The sequence below is a fragment of the Pteronotus mesoamericanus genome, unplaced genomic scaffold, assembly GCF_021234165.1.
Source record: "Pteronotus mesoamericanus isolate MK-2021 breed Mesoamerican mustached bat unplaced genomic scaffold, CSHL_Meso_final contig_101, whole genome shotgun sequence".
NCBI lineage: Eukaryota > Metazoa > Chordata > Mammalia > Chiroptera > Mormoopidae > Pteronotus > Pteronotus mesoamericanus.
Window position 1 is genome coordinate 7018038 of NW_026555001.1, and position 14554 is coordinate 7032591.

At 37.4% G+C, this 14554-nt stretch overlaps 1 protein-coding gene across 1 annotated transcript in view; it reads left to right on the top strand.

Moving 5' to 3' along the window:
- DHX57 (DExH-box helicase 57) overlaps window positions 1-14554 on the top strand; it is a 49501-nt gene that overhangs the window by 3798 nt on the left and 31149 nt on the right. The window contains exons 2-8 of the mRNA XM_054567619.1: window positions 2170-2328; window positions 3626-3811; window positions 4129-4967; window positions 6862-7040; window positions 8486-8607; window positions 9826-10021; window positions 10560-10684. Of these exons, the coding sequence (XP_054423594.1) occupies window positions 2170-2328; window positions 3626-3811; window positions 4129-4967; window positions 6862-7040; window positions 8486-8607; window positions 9826-10021; window positions 10560-10684 (1806 nt within the window). The remainder of the gene's footprint in view (window positions 1-2169; window positions 2329-3625; window positions 3812-4128; window positions 4968-6861; window positions 7041-8485; window positions 8608-9825; window positions 10022-10559; window positions 10685-14554) is intronic.

Consider the following 14554-nt stretch of genomic DNA (forward strand, 5'->3'; position numbering starts at 1 on the left):
AATTTATACTAGAGAGCTGATGACCTGAGTGCCTCAAAAATGTCAATGTCAGGAAATAGGTGAGGGAACTGTTCTAAATTAAAGGAGTTTGAAAAAAATGACTAAATGTCATTTTTTAAGTAGATGCTAAACAAAAAATCTATAGAGGACAGAATTAAGGCAATTAGGAACTTTGAACATGGACTATATGTTAGATGCTACTGTATCAGTATAAAATACTTGTGAGTGATAGTAGTATTATGATTGTATACAAGTATATCTCTATTCTCAGGAAATACATGCTGAAGTATTTGAGTGACTATGATAGCTGCAGCTTACATTCGGGTGGTTCAGCAGTATATGCATATAGAGAGGAAGGAAGGCATACGAGGTCTGGAAAAAGTCCGGCCATTGTTAACGTAATGAGGACTGTTCATGCAGTATCGATGTAACCTGGCAGCTGAGGAGAGTGGACTGGACTGCACATGTGTGAACAATGACTGCTTCACTGTACTAGTCAGTGGGGTGGTGGATGCTGTTGAGTGAGCATGTGTACTGTGTGGCTTTCATATTCAAAATGACTGAGCGAGAAGAGCAACGAATCTGCATCAGATTTTGCATTAAGCTTGAACATTCCTCCATGGAAACTATTCACAGGATTCAGAAGGCCACAGCCATGGGCAACTGGTGATTGGCAGCTTCATCACAACAACACACCTGCTCATGCGTCACGTCTCGTGCAGAGTTTTTTGGTGAAAACATCAAATCACCCAGGTGACTTAGCCCCCCTCCAGCCCAGATCTGGCACCCTGTGACTTCTGGCTTTTCCCAAAACTAAAATCACCTTTGAAAGGGAAGACATTTCTTATCGTCATGAGATTCAGGAAAATACAGCGGGGCAGCTGATGGCGCACTGGGAGAACTCTGTGAGGTCCCAAGGTACCTACTTTGAAGGGGACTGAGGTACCATTGTCCTATTTACAATGTTTTTGTATCTTGTTCAATAAATGTCTCTATTTTTATATTACATGGCTGGATACCTTCTAGACAGACCTCATGTATATAGACATGTATGTGTGTAGACAAAGAAGAGTACATAAATGTGTGTGTACATCTCTGTATGGAAAATGTTAAGAACTAATGAATCTAGGTAAAAGGTGTTTATTTTTCTGGGTTTAAAATTTTCAAAACAAAAAGTTAATGGAAATGATGGATTTTTGGCCAACATTTCTTTTTAGAGGTTGCCACTAAATAGTTAAAAACCGCAATCAACTCTACCTTTTCCTTTGCTCTTCAGCTTTACAAATGTAAGTGTGTGGTTCTTTTAATGTGTTGCATTGTAAATACAGAGAAAGTTTCTTTCGTTTCCCTAGATTTGTGAAAATTTATGAAACATGCCAAACAAACAAAAACAAAGATAGGAATTTAGTGAATAAAGTTAAACCTTACAACTTATGTTTTAAATATTAAAAAGAGTCCTTTCAAATCTAAATTACAACAATGCAAAAGATGTATGAAATAAATTCTAGTATATCTATATCTTTATGTAACTATTTAAAATTGTGTCGTAGGAGAATATTTATTAGGGAAATGCCAGCTTTATTTTGATAGGGAAGTAAAGCAAATTATAAAAGTTTATACATACTGTACAGTTTCTAAATGTATATGAAAAACATATGTGAATTAGGGTGACCTCTGTGTTTTTTGTTCTTTTCTACAGTGAACGTGTATTTTTTTTATAATCAGAAATAAAAATAATATAGGTAAATATTTCAAAAATAGGCTATTAACTCGTAAGTATTAACAAGTAAAATGGAACTCTTGATTGTTTTCAGATTGACTACCTAAAATAGAATGCAATAAACACTTTTCATCTGTAGTATATTTCTTTTAAAAGTTCTCTAGAGCAGAGGGAGCCAGGATAGCATTGCTTTTTCCGGAGGGATCTTGAGTTAGTGAAGCCCGTTTTAATGACTAAGAATCCAACTGGTGTTTTTTTCCTGGAGTCGCAACATAATGAAGTCTGGTAAGGATTATACAGAATAGAAATCCTGTTCTCATTCATTGTTATCTTTTATAAGATACTTGACTGACTAGTGTGTGTTGTATATATATGGGGACTCTGAGGAGAGTGTAACAATTCTGATTACAGCAGGTAAATGGGTAATTTTGTTCTTTTGTCCTTTGCAGACCTAGCAGCAGTAGTGTAAGGAAAGGAGAGGCACGCCCCAAATGGAAGCCCAAAGCCAAGGTGCCCTTACAGACTCTGCAAATGACCTCTGAGAATCAAGAGAAAGTGAAAGCTCTTCTCCGAGACCTGCAAGAACAAGATGCAGATGCTGGATCTGAGTAAATTATTTTTTTTTGAGTAAATTATTTTATTAAGGAGGATGTATTGGCATCTTCACATACAGTGAAGATCCTGTGTGTTCTTTGAATGCTGTATCAAACACTGACCCTGTTGTGGCTATATAGCTAGTTGAAAGTGAGCTAAGAGAAATGCGAGAATAATTATTCAGCGACAGTTTTAAAGTGAATTTGATTTACAGTATCTGAGCAGTAGTACAGATTGCCTTTTCATCTTTATTATTTTTTTCCAGGACAGTGATTTTCAACCTTTTTCATCTCATGGCACACATAAACTAATTACTAAAATTCTATGACACACCAAAAAATATGTTTTTTGCTGATCTGACCAAAAAAATTGGTGTAATTTTGATTCATTCACACCTTATGGCTCTTGCTGTGTTGGCTGTTGTCATTTTTTCATTTGACAATTTAAGGGAAAGGGGATCAGTGCCCTCGACTAAGTAGTCAGGTACTGCACATTTTAAACGTTCTTGCAGCACACCACTTGAAAATGGCTGTTCTCGGGGATGCTAATATGGATTCAGTAATTGCTTTGTTGACATCCTTCTAAATTATACCTTGTAGTGAACAACTAGAAGTATTGTTCTAGGAGGAAATGTTGAGTTGATCCAATGAAGTCTTAAGATTACACTACTCATGACCATCTGCCTAACAGCTTTTACTGTTTTGGTTATTTTGGTCGGTTTGAGAAGTTAATTTTTTCCACTTGCCAGAATTAATGACTCGTCAGTCATGACCAGCTCAATTTCCATCCTGTCTACAAATCTCTTGTCTATCTTTTATTTAAGAATGGGGGTTATGCAGCAAAGCAAAAAATTAGAGCTGGTTTTTATGAATGAGAAGAGAAAGGAAGGGTAGCTGTAACTTCTTTAGTTAAGCATATGGGCTCTGGGGTGAGACTGTTTTGGTTAGAATCTCTAGTTTCTCTTTACTGTATAAACTTTGGTAATTACTAACCCTCTCATAAGTTTTGGTTGATCATCTGAAAAATGAAGATTCTAGCAGTATCTGGTTGGGTTTTGGGGGAGATTTTTTTTAAAGAAATAATACATATAAAACACTTAACCTAGTACCTGGCATGCAGTAAATGCCTGATGAATGTTAATTACCAAAATATAAATTAATAAGTGAATAGAAGATTAAATCAGTGACTGAACAGTGGTCAGAATCCTATGTTCTTTGGCTTTTTAAATTAAATTCTCAGACTCTTGCTAAATTTTTTCTGGGAAGTAAATAGAAATTAATACATAATGTATGAAAGTGTTACCTTTTCCAGAAGAAGCGTTTCGGGGGAAGAGGAAGAGGATGAGCCTGACTGTGATGAAGCGCAGTGCTGGTTGGCTGGCCAAGAAGCTTCCTTCGTTCCCGACTCTGATCCTTCGGAATATGCTGGCTCGGGCCTAGTGGAGGCTCATAATCCAGAATTTACCGTCTCAACGTTTGCAGTGCAGAAACTTTCCAGGTGATTGCTTTCAACATTTATAGGATTTGGGGGAGAATTCAAGGAAATGGAAAGCATATTGTAAACCCAGCTCCCCCTCTCCGCCTTTGAGTACTTTCCTATTGCATGGGTTCCAGAAGTGCCTGATATGCCTAATATTCTCTCTTTTAGGTTAGGGAAATTAAGGAGGAATTAGTATTATCAGAGACTCCTTTTCAAAATACAACCCTGCCTAGATATAGGTATAACTTCACATAACTATATGTGAATTTAAATGAATTCCACTTCTGTGATTTGATATTACTTACTCCTTTTTTGTCACATTTCACACTTGGCAGGTATGGTTTCAACACTGAACATTGTCAAGCAGCTCTGAGGATTTGTGATGGAGATGTGGGGGCATCCCTAGAACATCTGCTCACCCAGTGTTTCTCTGACACATTTGGAGAGAGGATGAAGACCCCTGAGGCAGTTGCCCATATAAGCATGAAAGAGTGTATGGAGCAGCGACAGGAAGAGGCATTTGCTCTCAAGTCAATCTGTGGAGAAAAATTCATAGAAAGAATTCAGAACAGAGTCTGGACCATTGGATTAGAACTGGAGTATTTGACAAGTAAATTCTGCAAATCCAAGCAAAAGGAAAGTACCAAAAGTATACAGGAGACTTCACTTGAAATCTGTAAATTTTACCTCAAAGGAAATTGTAAATTTGGGTCAAAATGCAAATTCAAACATGAAGTGCCCCCCAATCAAATTGTTGGAAGAGTAGAAAGAAGTGTAGATGATTCTCATCTTAATGCTAATGAAGAGGCATCTTTTTTATATGAACTTGAAATTCGATTTTCTAAAGACCACAAGTACCCCTACGAAGCTCCCCTTGTGGCGTTTTATTCCACCAATGAGAATTTACCTCTGGCTTGTCGTTTACATATTTCTGAGTTCCTTTATGGCAAGGCCTTGACATCGGCAGAAACGTCAGAACCTGTTGTATATTCTTTGATTACGCTTTTAGAGGAAGAATCGACAATAGTCAATTTACTAACAAATACCCATCACAAGTACAGTGTCCCTCCAGTGAACTTTCTGCCAATGTCCTCTGGAACCAGAATAAATAATCCTGTCTGTCGTAAACTAGTGATTCCAAATAATTCTTTTGTTTCAAGTCAAATTCCAGAAGGTATGTAAGGCATTGATCACATGGAGGGTGTTTTGGGGTCGGGATGGGAGCATTCAGAATGATGGGTTAAAGAAGTCAAAGGTCCTGAAGGCTGGTCGAGGCTGTCCCAGTGACCTTAGGGAAGTCCGTGGGCAAAAAGGAATGAGAGTCCCCTGAACTGTGGCCTGACTTTAATTGTGCGGTGCAATTTGATCGCTGTGATTGGGCTCCCTGAACTGAAAGTTTGAAGTGATATGTAAGTTTAGCAGTTGAGGGTTAGAAGAAATTTATAGCATCTTGCCAGAAAACGTGTTTCACTTCATTCATTTGGTTTTACTTGTTTATTTCTGATACTTTATATGGGATTACTTTGAAACGAGTTTTTAGAGATACTTTTCTTTCTATATCACTGTTCATACCCTCCTGCTTTTAGTATGCTAGACCCCCAAAATTCATTGGAGTAGAGCTATCTCTATGAATCCGTAAATCCTCAAACAAATGTTTGTGCCGGCTTCTGCCTTTATCCACATCCAGGTTTGCTGGGCGGTTCGTGCACCACAAGTAAATCCCCTTTAGTTCATCAAAGGATTCTCTCTTATTTGTTGCTGTCTTTCTTTCAGAGAAATGAGTTTTCATTGTTTCACAAGAGTTCCTAGGTACTGTATTTTGCCGTGTGTAATGCTGTCCCATATATAATATACACCTACATTTTTGGCCCAAACTTTCAGGGGAAAAAATTCTTTTGTTTTAATTATTTCAATCTATTATTTATTTATTTATATTTAGAAACAAAACTAATTATTATATTCCTAGGTATTATTTTGCAGACGGATATTAGTATTTCTTTCTGGAGTTACACTTTTTAATGCGTAAGCATAAATAAAAGAACTAAAAACATTTATGTGGATACAGAATTAGTACTACCCATGTATCATGCACATCCTTATTTTTCCCTCAAAAATTTGGGCTAACAGTGCGCACTATACATGGCAAAATACAGTCACTGTGACTAAGCAGAGAACAGTGAAGCTGCACTGAGACATGGAGGCTGACAGCTGTTCACTCACTCGCCACTTGACTAGCGCCGGGCTTCAGATGTATTCCTTGAGAAATGATGTTGTGGGTTCTAAACTCTAGAAAATAACGGCTTTATTGAGAAATAATTTGCATGCCATAAAATTCACCCTTTAAAATAAGTATACAATTAAATGGTTTTCAGTATATTGACAGAGTTGCACAACCATAACCACTGTCTAATTCCAAAACATTTTCATCACCCTATTCAGAAGCCCCATGTCTATTAGCAGTCACTCCTTATTTCTCTTTTCTCCCAACTCCTGTTGGCCACAAACCTCTGTTCTGTCTCTATGGATTTGCCATTTCTGGGCACTTCGTAGAAATAGAACCACACAATAGGTGGCTTTTTGTGATTGGCTTTCACTTAATGTTTTCAAGGTTCATTCATGTTGTAGCATGTATCAGGACTTCATTTTTTTTAATTGTTGAATAATAGTCTGTTATATGAACATAACACATTTTGATTATTGATTCATTGTTTGATAGGTTGTTTTGTGTCATTGAATTTTAGGTATATTTGCAAATAATTGAAACTTGCAGTTAATTCCTCAGTGTAAAGAGGCTACTGGGTTAACAAGGCATGCCATGACTTTCTCTTTGTTTTTAATTTAATTTAGTGTTTAACAGTAGCCACATATGCTTGATAAAAATTTGATTGAAGATGCATTTTAAGTTCTCTAGCGGAAGTAATAATATTGAAATGAATGAACCTGCTTTATTCAAGCTTTAACTTTTTCTCCATTTTATGATTTTGTTGTTACTTTGTTAGATAGTGACTTTCCCCCTTTGATAAAGAAAGGGCTCCATCTCGAAAATGTTTCCTTTTATCCCCTTCAAGTTGAAAAAGAATCAGAGCCTGAGGAGGAGACAGATGAGGATGAAGGTCCTGCACCAGTTGTAGTGGAGAATGAAAGCTATGTGAACCTTAAGAAAAAGATTTCCAAAAGATATGACTGGCAGGCAAAATCAGTACATGCTGAAAATGCTAAAATCTGCAAGCAGTTCCGAATAAAACAGGTAGGGTATTCTGAGAGAATGGCTAGCATTGCCTCCCTGATGTTATGAATGGAGGGATTAGGAATTGGGAAGCTTTGGCTGCCCTCCCTAGTATACTTTTGGTTCTCTTTTACTGAGTGGTCAAAATTTCTGCATGCCGCAGCAAACTTGGGCACATGTTTTAGATAGTTTTGGAAAATCCCACAGCTGATGAAAATGGAATACACACGCATATACCAAGTATTCTCAGAATCATGTGGCTTTGGTACTCTTGACAGTCACTCTGGTAACTGGAAGGAAAATTAATACCATGATTTACATCAGAGAAATTGCTGTGAAAAAGGAGAAGGGTAAAGGACTTTTACCCATTTCAAAGGCTCACAGGATAAATAACTTGCCCTAGGTCATATAGGTAGTGAGTGGCAACATAGAGGTTCAAGCTCATTCTCTCTGTTTCCAAAGCCTTTGTTGTTTTTACCCCATTTACAGGAAGATTATTTGAAAAGAACCTGCAAATGAACTGAGAAGGCAAAGGTGGATGTGGGACAAATGGGAGTGGCTTAACCAGTCTGGGGATTGGATTAGAGATGCTGTGTGGGGCCCCTCCAGGTCTAAAGTTTTGTGATTCCGATTTGGACAGAGTGTAAAACTATCTAATATATAGTACAGTACCTGTAGAACATCAAAATGAGTAGAAAATCACGATAAATAATAAGATGGTACAAACAAAAAATTAAATGTTCAGTTCACTGTGCTTAGAGGTGACAAATTTGTGTAATGAAATATGCAGGAAATGATGTGTTAGTATAAATTTCTTACATTATTCAAAAGTGCATCCATACTTTTAATGCATGATACTGTATAGCATTGCATTAGATGTCAGGCTGAGTTACATAGATGTGATGACTGGCCAAAAAGAACCCTTTAATGAGTGCTCTTACTATAACTGATTTGGGTAAAAATCTGATACTGTGTAGAACTGTGCTGTCCAATATGGTAACTTCTAGTCATTTGTCGCTATTTAAATAGAAATTAATTAAAATAAAATATTCAGTTCCTCAGTAGTACTGACCACAGTAAAGTGTTCAGTAGCCATGTGTAGCCAACCCAAACATAGAACATTTCCATCGACACAGAAAGCTCTGTTGGACAGTGCTGGTTTAAAAACTCTTGCTAGGAAGAGCTAGATAAGTACTAAGCAAGAGGGGTTTATTTCTCTTATAAGGTCTTTCAGTTTCCTCTGATTAGGAAAACCACATAGATTGCACAGTTTATTCTGGCTGGTCCTCTGAGCAGCCTTCTGACTAAAGTCATCAGTATCCAACCCCAACACTATGCAATTTCATCCTCTGAATAAATTGTTAAGGAGCAGAAAGGGTGGGCCTAACTATGGGTTTTCACATTCAGAGCTTTGTGAGAAGCCATTCAAAGTAACCCAACTGATACCTTATCTTTTATTTTATTAGGCTTCCAGGCAGTTCCAGTCAATTCTGCAAGAAAGACAATCACTCCCTGCTTGGGAAGAAAGAGAAACCATTCTTAAATTGTTGAGCAGGCACCAAGTACTTGTTATAAGTGGTATGACTGGGTAAGAATGCAGTTTATTTGTAATGCAGCATTCATCTGTAAATATGGTATGTACCCTCCTTACCATAGCCAGTTCTACTTTTGAAAAGCCAGTAGTTGGTGTTATTTGTGCTTTTTCCTGTCAAATATTAAATAATATTTCATAGGAACCAACACTGCAGCATCTGTAGCCAACAGAGCCGAATCACAAAAAAACAAAAACAAAACTCAGAAGTACATCTAGGAGCTTATAGGCATTGTACACCTCTGTCTTGGGGTAATTTCAAGGCAAAAAGTTTAGCTGAAGGCTTTTAACAAGACCCATTTTAAAATGTGAAGGATAGCCCTAGCTGACGTGGCTCGGTGGATTGAGCGCTGGCCTGCGAACCAAAGGGCCCCTGGTTTGATTCTAAGTGTAGAGCACATGCCTGGGTTGCAGGCCAGGTCCCCAGCAGAGGGCGCACTAAATACAAACACACATTGATGTTTCTCTCCCTCTCTTTCTCCCTCCCTTCCCCTCTCGAAAAATAAATAAAATATATAAAATAAATAAATAAATAAAATGTAAAGGATAGTTTTAGAACATTTAGCTTGAAAACTTTTTATCTACTAAATTTATCCTGCTTTTTTTAGAGCTTTTATTTGTTCTTTGAATAACAACTTAGGGCATGTTATTTTTCCTGTTTCATACTCTCCGTATGTTATTGAAACCTATTTAGCAGGGGACAAATCACAGGCATAAATTTGTTATCTATTCAAGCATTTCAATTTAATATAATTACATTTGTGCTCAGACTAACTCATATGTAGTATTAACTTTGTATCTTGTAGTTTCTTATCTTTTTAACTTCAGTTTATCTATAGCCAAGTCAGTACACATCAAAGGGAAAAAATATGAAGTATTTTAATAATCTTAAGACAATATTCCTATTTCTTTAGGAGTCATATGTAGAGTTCACATTCCTAGAGGCATTTACAGACCTTAATCTAATGTCTATTTAATAGTCCCAATTTTGCACATGATAGTAAACTATTTTTTGATCATCCTGGTAATGAGTGTGAATTTGTAGGAGTTATCAGCCTTAGGTAATAAGTCAGTAGGTAGGTTTAGAAGCTAGATGAAGCTGAACACCTTTTATTCTAATTAACTTTCTGTCATTCCTCATTGCATGTGATTTCTTCTTTAGTTAACTAGCACTTGCAGACTCTCATTTTAGGACTTACTTGTTTTGGCATGCAGATGTGGGAAGACCACACAGATTCCACAGTTTATACTGGATGATTCCCTGAGTGGACCACCGGAGAAGGTGGCTAACATCATCTGTACGCAGCCCCGACGGATCTCTGCAATCTCCGTCGCCGAACGTGTTGCTAAGGAGAGAGCGGAGAGGGTGGGTCTGACTGTGGGGTACCAGATCCGCTTGGAGAGTGTCAAGGTTTGTTTCTCTGCTTATTTCCTGATGACAGAAATTTAGTTTTCAAATATACAATACTTCTTGGTGTCTGAAGATTCATGGGAAATTTGGGATGTACTCAGAAGTCCTTTTGGAAGTATATTGGCATAAGAGCTCTTCTTTGGCTGCACTTAATTTCCTCTGTAGAGACATTTTACTCTTTTTTGGCAGAAATGACCTAGCAAGTGCTGTTTTGCTCTTAAACCTGGGAGTTAACCTGTTTAAACGAATAAGGAATGGACAAATTCAGAATTGATTTTCTCACTTGCTGCTGTTTTCATGTTTTATAATACTTTCTGAATGCTTTTTATGAGTCCCAACCCTAAAATTTTCATATGAAGTAGAAAAGCTTTTATTGTGGTCACTAACAAGAAACTGCACTTAGTATGATTTCATATTAAATGGAACTACTATTGTTTTCAGTGTTCTTTATCCCTATCTATTCAAAATGGCTTTGCCAAGAAAGTGTTTCCTGTTTTCAAAAATTTCATGATGCTTTTTATGTCCTTTGACACGCAAGTCCTCAGCCACCAGACTGTTATACTGCACCACAGGAGTGCTGCTGAGAAGGCTAGAAGGAGATACAGCTCTACAGGGAGTCACCCATATCATTGTTGATGAAGTTCACGAGAGGACAGAAGAAAGGTAAAACAGCCCGAACCGGTGTGGTTCTGTTCGTTGGGCATCGTCCCGCAAAGGGAGAAGTTGCCATTTCGATTCCAGGTCGAGGCAAGTACAAGAGGCAGTGTCACACATTTCTCTCCCCCTCCTTCTCCCTCCCTTCCCTTCTCTCTAAACATAAATAAATAAAATCTTTAAAAATAAGTAAAATGTATACAAATTTTAAAATTCTTAAAAAGAAAGGTGAAACAAAGATTTTCCAAATGCATACGCACACACATAAAATAAAGACATGGCAGAGAGAATTTTATTCTGCTTCCAACTTCTTAGAGTTAGTACAGGGTACAATGCGAAGAGAAGCCCTAAGTTATAAAGAGGAATCACTTTCCTAGTCTCCAGGGTCTAAAATACTGAAAATGCTAGGAGAACACGTGTTCGTCACTAGAAGTCTTCCTCTTACAGGAACATCATGTAAGAAGAGACAGCACCCTCCCGGCGTCATGCGGAGCTGGGCGCTGTACTTAGCAGGAATAACAGATGTAATGCATGCGGTAGCTGATGGGTTGGTCGATGTGGGCTTCGCTTGGTCATTCATTCACTCCTGACATCCATTCATACATTCGTGGAGCCTGTATTAAATGCCAAGTGATCTGTTAATTGCTGGGAATACTACAGTGGACAAGTGTACATTGTTCTCCTTTATCTCATGGTTTGGTAGGAAAAACAAATAATTACAAATTGGAATAAGTACTATGAAGGAATAAATGGGATGCTGTGTTTCGGGGACAGACCCAGGAGATAGCCAGGGATCATATGTCCGAAGAGATGACATTTAAATTAAAACTTGAAGTGGGAGAGGGAACAAGGGCAAGGCCAGTATTTGCAAGGGCTGCGGTGGGCGGGAGCCTCACTGGGGGTCCAGCAACGGGAGGGTACCACTGCGGCTGGTGTGCGGTGAGTGACAGAAAAGGGGCAGGTGGGAAAAGCAGGAGCGATATTCCACAGCCTTGTGCGTCATGAATAGTAAAGCATTTGGACTTTGTTTAAATGGAATTCGAAGATGTTAAAGGGTTGAGGCATAAAATCAAAATTCTCGGTATTTTAAAAGGAAGGTTCAAATAAATAAATGGCATTTATCATAGTTTGTCACGTGGGTCATGCTCCAGAGCTGTCAAAAAATAGTGGGAGCCCTGGCTGGTGTGGCTCGGTTGGCTAGAGCATCATCCCATAAACTGAAGGGTCATAGGTTCAATTCCCAGCCAAGGCATAATCCCAGATTGCAGGTTCCATTCCTGGTCAGGATATGTGCAAGAGTCAACTGATCCATGTTTCTCACATCAATGTCTCCCTGTCTTTCTCCTTCCCTTGCCCTCTCTCTAAAATAAAACAAATTTTTAAAAAAGAATTCCTAGAACAAGACAGTAAGTTTTCAATGATTATAAACACTGAGAATCTTTGAGGGGCAAATAATCTTATAGAGACTTCAGAAAACAGTGGTGGGAAAAATGGTAAGTAGTGTTATTTTGCAGCTAAATGTTTAAATGAAGATTTGAAAGATAAAATGTAACAATCACTGAATAACTTGGAAGAGGAAATGATAGCATTCAACCAGACCAATAATATTTAAATGATTGTATTATAAAAATAAATTTAAAATTTCAGGGGAAATTATATCCAGTTTAATTTTGAATATAATGAATATCTTTGTGTTTCATAATATTTATTCTCCTCCAAACTTAGAGAAACAAGCCTAGATAGCATTGGATTTAGTTCCTGGCTGCAAAAGTTTCTCAAAAGATTTTTATAAAACGTAATGACATAACAACAGTTAAAAATTCAAAATATATTTACATCTGAATAAAGAGAAATTACACACCAGAGAAGGGAGCACTTAATATAGGTTCCATAAAATATGAATGAGTGTCAAGAGTGAATGAAAGACTGAATGAAGCCCACATCGACCAACCCATCAGCTACAGCGTGCCTTACATCTGTTATTCCTGCTAAGTACAGCGCCCAGCTCCGCATGATGCCAGGAGGGTGTTAAGTATCTCTAATTAGATGATGTCCATCTAACAGGATGACTCTTCTAGTGATGAACATGTGCTCTATTAGCATTTTTAGTATTATAGACCCTGGGAAAGGAGTGTACAAATTACAAGAAAAAGTAAGGAATAATTGCTATCCTAGATTGAAAAAGACAGAAAATAGTAATCTAGGAACCAAGATCAGTAAGAATATAGCCAAGATTAAAGGTTGAATATAGGGCTTTGGTCAGGTAGTTCAGTTGGTTAGAGCGTCGCCCCAATAAGCCAAGGTTCAATCCTTGGTCAGGGTGTGTACAAGAATCAACCAATGGCTGCATAAATGAGTGGCACAACAAATTGATGTTTCTCTGTCCTTTCTATTGCTCTCTCTCTAATCAATAAATTTTTTTTAAAAATCAAAAGTAAATAAAGGTTGAATATAGAAAAAAATCAGTTATACTAGTTTTACAATTTTTAATAAATGTCCTGATTGTAAAGATAACATGATTATTCTAAAACATTTAGAAAATATTAAAGAAATGTCAAGAAAAAGAATTTCTTTCCCCTGTAAAATTGCTGATTATTGGGACTTAGGGGAGAGATGAGGTAAAGAATGATGCATCTCCACAAACATAGCTGGGATTATATAGTTTTGTGTGATGCTTTTGATCTAATAGCATGAACTATATTTGAAAATTATTATTAATAATTGCATAAGGAAATTCTAAAGTATGGATGTACCATAAATTACTTAAACATTTGCCTATTGCTTTGATTCCTGCTCAGGGCACATACAATAGTCAGCCAATGAATGCATAAATAAGTGGAACAACAAAAATCAAACTCTGTCTCTCTCTCCCCCTTCTTCTCTCTAAAATCCATAAATTAAAAAAAAATTGAAAACAAAGCAAAAAGCATTTGCCTATTACTATATTATTTTCCTTTTACTTAAAAAGAAAATAATCGTAAATGTAACTAAATTAGCTCATTTAATTAAGATTTGATTAAGGAGAACTAAGTAGTACAACAATATGTTGTCATCAAAAATTCAAACAATGCAGATAAGATGGAAGTCCCCCCTTAACACTTCCAAACCATTCCCAGCCCTGTCTCCAGAGATAATTACCATAATTAGATTGATGATATGCCCTTCTCTGCATTGGTATATTTTTATTTGGTTAGACATAGGTAGTTTGTTTCTTGGCTTTTTTTCTTACACAAATGATGTATTCATTTAGTAAGTCAGCACATTTTTATTGAGCGCCTATTATGTCCCAAGCATTGTTCTAGATACTGGGATAGTGAACAAAATAAACTCCCTGTCCTCGTACAACATATATCCTAGTGGGAGAACTCAGCAATAAGCAAGATAAATAAGTAAAATATAGAGATAAGTGCTGAGAATAGTAAAGGTAATATGAAATGCAAGGGAGGGGAGCCTTTGAAAATGTAAATAGGGTGGCTGGGGAAGGCCTGGCTGAAAAGGAAGGTATCTTTTGAGGGAAGTGAAGGAGCTACTCCTATGAATTCCAGGCAGATTTATAACATGTGCAAAGGACCTGAGGTCCATGCCTCAAGGACAGCAAGGAGGACAGTATGGCTGGAGCCAAGTGAATTAGAGGGAGAGCCATAGGAGATAGGTGGTGGGGGTCCACTGCATGTCACATAGCGCCTTGTCAGTGAGGACATCAATAACAAGTCACAGAAGGATTATGAGCAGAGGGGTAGCTCAGTCAGATTTATTTTTGTACAGAATTATTGGTCTATTGAGAATAGATTTCAAGGGCTGAAGCAGGGAGACCAGTTGGGATATTGCTATTCAATAGGACATATCATACTACAACTTGGGTTTTATTCACTAGCATTG